The sequence below is a fragment of the Salmo salar genome, chromosome ssa21 (assembly GCF_905237065.1).
Source record: "Salmo salar chromosome ssa21, Ssal_v3.1, whole genome shotgun sequence".
Classification (NCBI taxonomy): Eukaryota; Metazoa; Chordata; class Actinopteri; order Salmoniformes; family Salmonidae; genus Salmo; species Salmo salar.
The window spans coordinates 18,717,118-18,729,439 of NC_059462.1; the positions used below are offsets into that span (position 1 = coordinate 18,717,118).

The window sequence follows — 12,322 nt, forward strand, 5'->3', positions numbered from 1 at the left end:
CACTCAATTAGCATTTGGTAGCATTGCCTTTAAATTGTTGAACTTGGGTCAAACATTTTGGGTAGCCTTCCACAAGCTTCCCACAATAAGAATTTTGGCCCATTCCTCCTGACAGAGCTGGTGTAACAGTCAGGTTTGTAGGCCTCCTTGCTCGCACACACTTTTTCAGTTCTGCCCACAAATTTTCTATAGGATTGAGGTCAGGGCTTTATGATGGCCACTCCAATACCTTGACTTTGTTGTACTTAAGCCATTTTGCCAAAACTTTGGAAGTATGCTTGGGGTCATTGTCCATTTGGAAGACCCATTTGCGACCAAGCTTTAACTTCCTGACTGATGTCTTGAGACGTTGCTTCAATATAGCCACATCATTTTCCTACCTCATGATGCCATCTATTTTGTGTAGTGCACCAGTCCCTCTTGCAGCAAAGCACCCCCACAACATGATGCTGCCACCCCCATGCTTCATGGTTGGGATGGTGTTCTTCGGCTCGCAAGCCTCCCCCTTTTTCCTCCAAACATAATGATGGTCATTATGGCCAAACAGTTCTATTTTTGTTTCATCAGACCAGAGGACATTTCTCCAAAAAGTACGATCTATGTCCCCATGTGCAGTTGCAAACCATAGTCTGGCTCTTTATGGCGGTTTTGGAGCAGTGGCTTCTTCCTTGCTGAGCGGCCTTTCAGGTTATGTCGATATAGGACTCGTTGTACTGTGGATATAGATACTTTTGTACCTGTTTCCTCCAGCATCTTCACAAGGTCATTTGCTGTTGTTCTGGGATTGATTTGCACTTTTCACACCAAAGTACGTTCATCTCTAGGAGACAGAACGCGTCTCCTTCCTAAGCGGTATGACGGCTGTGTGGTCCCATGGTGTTTATACTTGCTTACTATTGTTTGTACAGACGAACGTTTGTACCTTCAGTCGTTTGGAAATTGCTCCCAAGGATGAACCAGACTTGTGGAGGTCTACCATTTTTTTCTGAGGTCTTGGTTGATTTCTTTTGATTTTCCCATGATGTCAATCAAAGAGGCACTGAGTTTGAAGGTAGGCCTTGAAATACATCCACAGGTACACCTCCAATTGACTCAAATGATGTCAATTAGCCTCTAAAGCTTCTAAAGCCATAACATAATTATCTGGAATTTTCCAAGCTGTTTAAAGGCATAGTCAGCTTAGTATATGTAAACTTCTGACCCACTGGAATTGTGATACAGTGAAATAATCTGTCTGTAAACAATTGTTGGAAAAATTATTTGTGTCATGCACAAAGTAGATGTCCTAACCGACTTGCCAAAACTATAGTTTGTTAACAAGACATTTGTGGAGCGGTTGAAAATCAAGTTTTAATGACTCCAACCTAAGTGTATGTAAACGTCCGACTTCAACTGTACTAACAAATAATCAATCAAAATTGAGGTTAGGTATTTTAGTAGCTAGAGAACCCTATTCTTGAGTGACCTTGTTCCTAACAGCACTGTGGCACTGTGTTCAGTCACATCCTGGGATGAAAATGTATTAAAGGTTTAAGGGTCAAATGGTAACATTGATTAAAAAAAATATTCTATAGATCAATATTTGATCTACATTACCAGTTTAACACTTTGTAGTAAAGCACACATTGGAGCACACACTATGTCGTAGTGGGCCCATCTCCTGTGTATCGGCACCATTCTGTTGCATGCTCTCTGGAGTGACAAAGAGAGAGTTGCTTAATGTCATCATATTCATTCAGGAGATTCCGCTGTGACATGAAACTCAACTGTGATGAAAGATAACAATTGCATGACTCACTTTTCCAGCAGACAAACACCAGTGCTGACCCAATCACAGCAACAGCAACAACACCAATCCCTGCTTTTATGCCGCTCGAGAGGCCCACCTGCTCCTCGCCTGTAGGGAGAGGATAAAGAGAGGTGTGGACATCAACAGAGTTTCCTGTCATGTAATGCACATTTTGGTTTCCCTAGTATTTCCTATACTTCCAACCAACTAGGGTCACTAGCACATACACAGCCATTAGGGGTAAGATCACAGCCAGATAGCTTTAAGTGTCAGCTGTTTAGTGCTTTACTATAACCAGAGCTAATCTCCAGTAATCTATTTGTAATTGACCATCCGTTGACATGTTTTCTTGTCATAATACTTTAGGCTACTCACCTGTTGATCTTGTGGTGTTCAAGGTCTCTTTCAGAGTCGGGTTGAAGATGGCACACGTCACAGTCTGATTCTCTGTGATGTTCACCGTGCTGGAAATGTTCATTGTTCCACTTCCTGGATCCTGAACAATCTGAGGAACCTCGGGGTCTAGTAAGCCGTTCTGATTGGTCCAGGTCAGTCTAGGTTTAGGGTAGCCTCCCTGAGAAGTGCATTCTGCCTTCCATTCTTCATAGTTCACTGTCACAATGGGTTTATGGTAGCTTTCTGCAGAGCATGACAAAGATAAAGCACTTAGACAAAGTCACAATAGTGGAAATCATACATGATAAGTACAGTTATTCATGTTTTATAGGTATTTGGTGCGTAATGGCAATGTGCGTTGTCTTGTACACACAATTTAATATTGATAAACGTGCCTTTGACTACTGGCATTCTTTGTATGTAAAACGGTCTTACTTGCTACTTTTACAGTGGTCAAGCACATCTCTTTGTTTTGGTTAAGTGTGTTGTAATTTCCATCCTCTTGATGATAAAAGAGGAAAAAAGTTGTGAGGTCATCTTCAACCCTTAAATCTTTGAGCAATAGGGAGAAATTCCCAGAAGAAAGCTGGTCCTTGAAGATTTGCGTCCTGTTTCTGTAGAATGGAAATTGGGGGTCGTTGTTCTCTTTCCCGTTGTATAAGGCATGGACCACTTGGTCCTCCTTCTGGTGCTTGAGTCTTGCTGTCCAGTAGAGTGTGAGACTTGCTGGGACAACGGGTGCAGAGGAATTCAGGCTGCAAGGCAACATGATGGACTTTCCAAGAATCCCAATGATGAGATGGCTCGACATCTGAGATGAGTCTACAACTGTTTAAGAAAAAAAAACTGTTTGTTGCAGGAAAGCATGCACTTTATATGACAATATAAGACAGTTGTACCAATCTCTTTAAGATGCTGTATGTTAATCATATTCTTCAAATAGAGGGGTTATGTTACCTTAGTAGGGCCTAAATACACTAAATGGCCAAAGTATATGGACACGCCTTCAAATTAATGGATTCGGCTATTTCAGCCACACTCGTTTCTGACAGGTGTATAAAATTTGAGCACACAGCCATGCAATCTCCATAGACAAACATTGGCAGTAGAATGGCCCGTACTGAAGTCAGCTCGACGAATTTCTGCCCTGCTAGAGCTGCCCCGGTCAACTGTAAGTGCTGTTATTGTAAAGTGGAAACGTCTAGGAGCAACAACGTCTGAGCCGCGAAGTGGTAGGCCACACAAACTCACTGAACAGGACCGTCAAGTGTGAATCATCTGTCCTCGGTTGCAACACTCACTACCGAGTTCCAAACTGCCTCTGGAAGCAAACTCAGCACAATAACTGTTCGTCGGGAGCTTCATGAAATGGGTTTCCATGGCCCAGCAGCTTCACACAAGTCTAAGATCACCATGTGCAATGCCAAGCGTTGGCTGGAGGGGTGTAAAGCTCGCCATCATTGGACTCTGGAGCATTGGAAACACATTCTCTGGAGTGATGAATCACACTTCACCATCTGGCAGTCCGACAGACAAATCTGGGTTTGGTGGATGCCAGGAGCATGCTACATGCCCCAATGCATAGTGCCAACTGTAAAGTTTGGTGAAGGAGGAATAGTGATCTGGGGCTGTTTTTCATGGTTCGGGCCCCTTAGTTCCAGTGAATGGAAATATTAACACTACAGCATACAATGACATTCTAGACGATTCTGTGCTTCCAACTTTGTGGCAACAGTTTGGGGAAGGCCCTTTCCAGTTTCAGCATGACAATGCCCCCATGCACAAAATGAGGTCCATACAGAAATTGTTTGTTTAGATCGGTGTGGAAGAACTTGACTGGCCTGCACAGAGCCCTGAGCTCAACCCCATCGAACACCTTTGGAATGAATTGGAACGCCTACTGCGGGCCAGGCCTAATCGCCCAACTTCAGTGTCCGACCTCACTAATGCTCTGGTGGCTGAATGGAAGCAAGTGCATCAAAGCTGGGACCGAGAGACAGCTTCTATCTCAAGGCCATCAGACTGTTAAACAGCCATCACTAACATAGAGAGGCTGCTGCCAACATACAGAGTCAAATCTCTGGCCACTTAAATAAATTGACTTAATAAAGGTTTCACTAGTCACTTTAAATAACGCCACTTTAATAATGTTTACATATCCTACATTACTCATCTCATATGCATATACTGTATTTTATACCACCTACTGCATCTTGCCTATGCCACAAGGCCATCGCTCATCCATATATTTATATGTACATATTCTTATTCATCCCTTTACATTTGTGTGCATCAGGTAGTTGTTGTGAATTTGTTAGTATATTTCTTAGATATTACTGCACAGTCGGAACTGGAAGCACAAGCATTTCGCTACACTCGCATTAACATCTGCTAACCATGTGTATATGACCAATAACATTTGATTTGAAGTCCCTGCAGCTGTTCTAACATCTAGTGGAAAGCCTTCCCAGATGAGTGGAGTCTGTTATAGCAGCAAAGGCGGGAGCAACTCCATATTAATGCCCATGATTTTGGAATGAGATGTTCGACGAGCAGGTGTCCACATACTTTTGGTCATGTACATGTTTACGCTGCTGTGCGTTTTTGTTGCCGATCTTACTTTGATACCTGACGGTTTTTTACTTTTTCATTACCGTATATTTTTACTTTTTCCCTCACTCAACTTTTTTCATTCAACTTTTTCACCCCGGAGGTTTTATCTGGACATGGTTCGTCAGGACTTCAAACAGCCGAAGCTAAGTAACATTAACATGATGCCTTCTAATTGCAGTCGTTGTACTTATAATATACAGGAGAACGATCGCCTTACGGCAAGGATAGCTGTGCTGCAAGCCCAGCTTCAGACGCGATCGTTAGGCAAGGGTAATTTTAGTGTAGGAAAGGATGAAACAGCGTCTGTGCCACCAGTAAGTACAGATAGTAACGTTAGTATAAACCCCCTCGCACGGTCCCCGCAGCCGGACATCTTTCTCATGGTTTCTGGAGGGAAACGCTGTAGGAATGCTCAACCGGTGTCGCTTATTCAGCCGACAGAAACTTTCAACCGGTTCTCCCCATTAAGCGAGTCGGAGTCGGAGGCCGAGACTTCTCTGGTCTCTACTCCTCCCGTTGTGGGGTCTGAGACGCCGACGGCTCCCACCATTAGCTCTGACAAATTGAAAACCCTAGTCATTGGCGACTCCATTACCCGCAGTATTAGACTTAAAACTAATCATCCAGCGATCATACACTGTTTACCAGGGGGCAGGGCTACCGACGTTAAGGCTAATCTAAAGACGGTGCTGGCTAAAGCTAAAACTGCCGAGTGTAGAGAGTATAGAGATATTGTTATCCACGTCGGCACCAACGATGTTAGGATGAAACAGTCAGAGGTCACCAAGCGCAACATAGCTTCAGCGTGTAAATCAGCTAGAAAGATGTGTCGGCATCGATTAATTGTCTCTGGCCCCCTCCCAGTTAGGGGGAGTGATGAGCTCTACAGCAGAGTCTCACAACTCAATCGCTGGTTGAAAACTGTTTTCTGCCCCTCCCAAAAGATAGAATTTGTAGATAATTGGCCCTCTTTCTGGGACTCACCCACAAACAGGACCAAGCCTGGCCTGTTGAGGAGTGACGGACTCCATCCTAGCTGGAGAGGTGCTCTCATCTTATCTACGAACATAGACAGGGCTCTAACTCCTCTAGCTCCACAATGAAATAGGGTGCAGGCCAGGCAGCAGGCTGTTAGCCAGCCTGCCAGCTTAGTGGAGTCTGCCACTAGCACAGTCAGCGTAGTCAGCTCAGCTTTCCCCATTGAGACCGTGTCTGTGCCTCGATCTAGGTTGGGCAAAATTAAAAATGGCGGTGTTCGCTTTAGCAATCTCACTAGTATAAAGACCTCCTCCATTCCTGCCATTATTGAAAGAGATTGTGATACCTCACATCTCAAAATTGGGTTACTTAATGTTAGATCCCTCACTTCCAAGGCAGTTATAGTCAATGAACTAATCACTGATAATAATCTTGATGTGATTGGCCTGACTGAAACATGGCTTAAGCCTGATGAATTTACTGTGTTAAATGAGGCCTCACCCCCTGGTTACATTAGTGACCATACCCCCCGTGCATCCGGCAAAGGCGGAGGTGTTGCTAACATTTACGATAGCAAATTTCAATTTACAAAAAAAAAACAACAATGACGTTTTCGTCTTTTGAGCTTCTAGTCATGAAATCTATGCAGCCTACTCACTCACTTTTTATAGCTACTGTTTATAGGCCTCCTGGGCCATATGCAGTGTTCCTCACTGAGTTCCCTGAATTCCTATCGGATCTTGTAGTCATAGCAGATAATATTCAAATTTTTGGTGACTTTAACATTCACATGGAAAAGTCCACAGACCCACTCCAAAAGGCTTTCGGAGCCATCATCGACTCAGTGGGTTTTGTCCAACATGTCTCTGGACCTACTCACTGCCACAGTCATACTCTGGACCTAGTTTTGTCCCATGGAATAAATGTTGTGGATCTAAATGTTTTTCCTCATAATCCTGGACTATCGGACCACCATTTTATTACGTTTGCAATTGCAACAAATAATCTGCTCAGACCCCAACCAAGGAGCATTAAAAGTCGTGCTATAAATTCTCAGACAACCCAAAGATTCCTTGATGCCCTTCCAGACTGCCTCTGCCTACCCAAGGACGTCAGAGGACAAAAATCAGTTAACCACCTAACCGAGGAACTCAATTTAACCTTGCGCAATACCCTAGATGCAGTTGCACCCCTAAAAACTAAAAACATCTGTCATAAGAAACTAGCTCCCTGGTATACAGAAAATACACGAGCTCTGAAGCAAGCTTCCAGAAAATTGGAACGGAAATGGCGCCACACCAAACTGGAAGTCTTCCGACTAGCTTGGAAAGACAGTACCGTGCAGTATCGAAGAGCCCTTACTGCTGCTCGATCATCCTATTTTTCCAACTTAATTGAGGAAAATAAGAACAATCCGAAATTTATTTTTGATACTGTCGCAAAGCTAACTAAAAAGCAGCCTTCGCAAATGGAGGATGGCTTTCACTTCAGCAGTAATAAATTTATGAACTTCTTTGAGGAAAAGATCATGATCATTAGAAAGCAAATTACAGACTCCTCTTTAAATCTGGGTATTCCTCCAAAGCTCCATTGTCCTGAGTCTGCACAACTCTGCCAGGACCTAGGATCAAGGGAGATACTAAAGTGTTTTAGTACTATATCTCTTGACGCAATGATGAAAATAATCATGGCCTCCAAACCCTCAAGCTGCATACTGGACCCTATTCCAACTAAACTACTGAAAGAGCTGCTTCCTGTGCTTGGCCCTCCTATGTTGAACATAATAAACGGCTCTCTATCCACCGGATGTGTACCAAGCTCACTAAAAGTGGCAGTAATAAAGCCTCTCTTGAAAAAGCCGAATCTTGATCCAGAAATTATAAAAAACTATCGGCCTATATCGAATCTTCCATTCCTCTCAATTTTAGAAAAAGCTGTTGCACAGCAACTCACTGCCTTCCTGAAGACAAACAATGTATACGAAACACTTCAGTCTGGTTTTAGACCCCATCATAGCACTGAGACTGCACTTGTGAAGGTGGTAAATGACCTTTTAATGACGTCAGACCGAGGCTCTGCATCTGTCCTCGTGCTCCTAGATCTTAGTGCCGCTTTTGATACCATCGATCACCACATTCTTTTGGAGAGATTGGAAACCCAAATTGGTCTACATGGACAAGTTCTGGCCTGGTTTAGATCTTATCTGTCGGAAAGATATCAGTTGTCTCTGTGAATGGTTTGTCCTCTGACAAATCAATTGTAAATTTCGGTGTTCCTCAAGGTTCCGTTTTAGGACCACTATTGTTTTCACTATATATTTTACCTCTTGGGGATGTCATTCGAAAACATAATGTTAAATTTCACTGCTATGCGGACGACACACAGCTGTACATTTCAATGAAACATGGTGAAGCCCCAAAATTGCCCTCGCTAGAAGCCTGTGTTTCAGACATAAAGAAGTGGATGGCTGCAAACTTTCTACTTTTAAACTCGGACAAAACAGAGATGCTTGTTCTAGGTCCCAAGAAACAAAGAGATCTTCTGTTGAATCTGACAATTAATCTGGATGGTTGTACAGTCGTCTCAAATAAAACTGTGAAGGACCTCGGCGTTACTCTGGACCCTGATCTCTCTTTTGAAGAACATATCAAGACTGTTTCAAGGACAGCTTTTTTCCATCTACGTAACATTGCAAAAATCAGACATTTTCTGTCCAAAAATGACGCAGAAAAATTAATCCATGCTTTTGTTACTTCTAGGCTGGACTACTGCAATGCTCTACTTTCCGGCTACCCGGATAAAGCACTAAATAAACTTCAGTTAGCGCTAAATACGGCTGCTAGAATCCTGACTAGAACCAAAAAATTTGATCATATTACTCCAGTGCTAGCCTCCCTACACTGGCTTCCTGTTAAGGCAAGGGCTGATTTCAAGGTTTTACTGCTAACCTACAAAGCATTACATGGGCTTGCTCCTACCTATCTTTCCGATTTGGTCCTGCCGTACATACCTACACGTACGCTACGGTCACAAGACGCAGGCCTCCTAATTGTCCCTAGAATTTCTAAGCAAACGGCTGGAGGTAGGGCTTTCTCCTATAGAGCTCCATTTTTATGGAATGGTCTGCCTACCAATGTGAGAGACGCAGACTCAGTCTCAACCTTTAAGTCTTTACTGAAGACTTATCTCTTCAGTAGGTCCTATGATTAAGTATAGTCTGGCCCAGGAGTGTGAAGGTGAACGGAAAGGCTGGAGCAACGAACCGCCCTTGCTGTCTCTGCCTTGCCGGTTCCCCTCTTTCCACTGGGATTCTCTGCCTCTAACCCTTTTACAGGGGCTGAGTCACTGGCCAACTGGTGTTCTTCCATGCCGTCCATGGGAGGGGTGCGTCACTTGAGTGGGTTGAGTCACTGACGTGGTCTTCCTGTCTGGGTTGGCGCCCCCCCTTGGGTTGTGCCATGGCGGAGATCGTTGTGGGCTATACTCGGCCTTGTCTTAGGACGGTAAGTTGGTGGTTGGAGACATCCCTCTAGTGGTGTGGGGGCTGTGCTTTGGCAAAGTGGGTGGGGTTATATCCTGCCTGTTTGGCCCTGTCCGGGGTATCATCGGATGGGGCCCACAGTGTCTTCTGATCCCTCCTGTCTCAGCCTCCAGTATTTATGCTGCAGTAGTTTATGTGTCGGGGGCTAGGGTCAGTCTGTTACATCTGGAGTATTTCTCTTGTCTTATCCGGTGTCCTGTGTGTATTTAAATATGCTCTCTCTAATTCTCTCTTTCTCTCTTTCTGTCTTTCTCTCGGAGGACCTGAGCCCTAGGACCATGCCTCAGGACTACCTGGTATGATGACTCCTTGCTGTCCCCAGTCCACCTGGCCGTGCTGCTGCTCCAGTTTCAACTGTTCTGCCTGCGGCTATGGAACCCTGACCTGTTCACCGGACGTGCTTGTTGCACCCTCACCTCTTGTATCCCTGTTACTTTTTTTCATTTTTTCCCTGCACGAACCCCTCATAGCCTGGTTCCTCTCTAGGTTTCTTCCTAGGTTTTTGGCCTTTCTAGGGATTTTTTCCTAGGGAGTTTTTCCTAGCCACCGTGCTTCTTTCACATGCTTTGCTTGCTGTTTGGGGTTTTAGGCTGGGTTTCTGTACAGCACTTTGAGAATATCAGCTGATGTACGAAGGGCTATATAAAAATAAATTTGATTTAAATTTGATTTGATGTAGTGTATCATTAGTTGAACATTTTACAGGCTGTGGCTTTTATACTGCAACAGTAACCTTCAATTTACACAATGCATTGGGAAAGAAGAGTATATTCAAGTCACTTCTGTGCAGCTCATACTATCTCTGTTTGAAGTTTGAAAATCCCCCCCCCCCACTACTTCATGTACTGTCTGACGTTTTGTTTCATTAGCAGACCGTAACCAAGTCTTTGCTCTGCACGCTCATTCAAAACAATAAAGAGAAACCCTAGCAAAAGATCCTGACCTTTACAAATGTATGTTATTTTGGGAAATCTTATAGAAATAGGATGAACATCATGAAATAACAGTTGAGCTTGGAAGTTGTTTCGTGAACTAGGCTCATAGGAGCTAGTTGTTTCCATAGCCCATTTGTAGCAGGACTACAAAAGAAAATCAATTTGGAAAGGCAGGCCACGACCAATCTGAGCATAACTGCTCCCCTCCAAAACTCTTCCTGTCATATGATCAGAAATTCTTGAGGGCTAACACAGAGATAATCACAAACACTGAGTAACAAGCCTTGCCAAGCTTGTGGTTAGAAATATCTGCTTTCTATTTTCCTAACAGTGCACCTCAAATGTTATGCATCGAGAGTAGATCGTTTTATCACATCATGACCAGTCTGGCTCTAAAGATTCAAGCTATTCCTATTAACCCACACCCCCTATACTAGGGTATAGCATGTGGTGAGCTATCTGGTTCAAAATGTGTGCCATGGCATCACCAAGGTGGGTGACCAAGGTGGGTTTCCTCCCTCAAATTAGAAAAGTGTGTCTGGAAATGCACTCTAATAATCCAATCAATTATAATTACAGTATTGTCAGTAGCCTGCCAGCTGAGCCTACTTACAAATACTTGGTACACTAACGTAAAAGCACCTTGCATTTAGACAACCACGCCCTATCCAAACAGCAATACATTTTTGGACATTGTGTTGTAAATAAATAAATCATAAATTGAGCATTTGGTTATATGTTGGATTTGAATGTAAAGGCGTGTGGATAAAATGCAACGGGACAGCCACGAGGGACACAATCATGTGCAAATCTACAACGCCACAACAGAAAATTAACTTACCTGATAACAGCCAAATACAAATAGATATTAGTCTGGCCATTGCACTCAGGATATATGGATGAATAAACAATCAAATAAACAGTCCTTTAAGTTTGGAGCTTACTGCCTACTGTGCCCCACCTGCTCCTAAGCAGAAAGGAAAGTTGAATGAGATACTGATGTCCGTCCAGTGTGGCTCCTCCTTAACTGTGATATAATTATCCATTTCCGGTATCAATCGTTTCATCAAATCCATGTTTACAAAATCCTCCTGTACAAACAACTTCAACACACACTAGTAGCAGCATTTCACCACAATATCTCATTATCGTTGTCCTGTCACTCTTTCATGCACCACGCTGTGTGCTGAGTCAAAACATTCTGTTTCTATCACAAGCTATTTCCGCGAGGTGGTTGTTATGAGGAAGCATTTTTGCTCAGTAAATATTTTCCTTCTGCTTGCATGCAGGGCACACATTCCTATCAGGAAGATCACTATCACAATCAACAGTACGCAGATCACTGGGACCGTCAAGGTTCACCTTGCCAAAATGTCTTTCACTGAGCTATCTCTCCCTCCTCTTGATGATAGACATGTTTTCGCGCCCTGCCTTCTCTGTGATCTTTTGTCAGAATGCTTGTTAGTCATATCGTTGCTTCTCTAAAGCAAATCGTGCTCCTCTCTCCCCTCCTTATTTCAAACACATTTCTTTATCTTACTCACCTGAAGCTTGTACCTCCCTTGTGGAAACTATCCACGCACAAAATAAATGACACAGTTAATTACAATAGACAACTGAGAAATGACAAATAATAACATCTCTCTCCCCCCCCCCCACCATCTCCTCCCATCTCTCGCTCTGTGTTTCTCGAAATCTCTCTCTCACTTAATACTTGACGGATTAACTTCTCTTTATACAATGACTCATTGCATAGCTCCCAAATCCACCTGATGCTGTATGATACATATGAAACATAGTATATGCCATTTATCTTCTTTAACAAACCTTTTTTATTTGTTTTTATCTGTATTGTTGTTTATCACTTGGAGCAAAACTAGTCGTTTTTTGGGGTATCTGTACTTTACTTTACTATTTATATTTTTGACAACTTTTACTTTTACTTCACTACATTCCTAAATTAAATAGTGTACTTTTTACTCCATACATTTTCCCTGACACCCAAAAGTATTTTTTACATTATGAATGCTTAGCAGGAGAGGAAAATGGTCTAATTCACACACATATCAA

General features: G+C 43.1%; 1 protein-coding gene across 3 annotated transcripts; it reads right to left on the bottom strand.

Moving 5' to 3' along the window:
- Positions 1-1,259: 1,259 nt before the first annotated feature.
- Positions 1,260-11,907, bottom strand: LOC106581720 (CD276 antigen homolog). 3 transcript variants are annotated; one of them, XM_014163973.2, is made up of 5 exons: positions 11,094-11,743; positions 2,621-3,013; positions 2,165-2,428; positions 1,799-1,897; positions 1,260-1,692 (listed from the first exon to the last, which is right to left on the bottom strand). In XM_014163973.2, exons 1-5 carry the CDS (start codon positions 11,131-11,133, stop codon positions 1,601-1,603), a joined length of 888 nt encoding a protein of 295 aa, XP_014019448.1. In that variant the 5' UTR covers positions 11,134-11,743; the 3' UTR covers positions 1,260-1,600. The 3 variants fall into 3 exon arrangements, with proteins under 3 accessions (XP_014019448.1, XP_014019447.1, XP_014019446.1); XM_014163972.2 differs by lacking the exon at positions 11,094-11,743 and adding an exon at positions 11,797-11,907 and having other exon boundaries at positions 1,260-1,897; XM_014163971.2 differs by having other exon boundaries at positions 1,260-1,897; positions 11,094-11,746.
- Between the last annotated feature and the right edge of the window lie 415 nt (positions 11,908-12,322).

What these genes read in the sequence shown, in the direction of transcription:
- LOC106581720 (XM_014163971.2), bottom strand. Translation starts at nt 11,133, where the DNA reads ATGGCCAGACTAATATCTATTTGTATTTGGCTGTTATCAG. An exon ending in TTGTATTTGGCTGTTATCAG is followed by an intron (nt 3,014 to 11,093) that starts GTAAGTTAATTT and finishes TTTCTTAAACAG; the next exon opens with TTGTAGACTCATCTCAGATG. An exon ending in GAACACCACAAGATCAACAG is followed by an intron (nt 1,898 to 2,164) that starts GTGAGTAGCCTA and finishes CTCTCCCTACAG; the next exon opens with GCGAGGAGCAGGTGGGCCTC.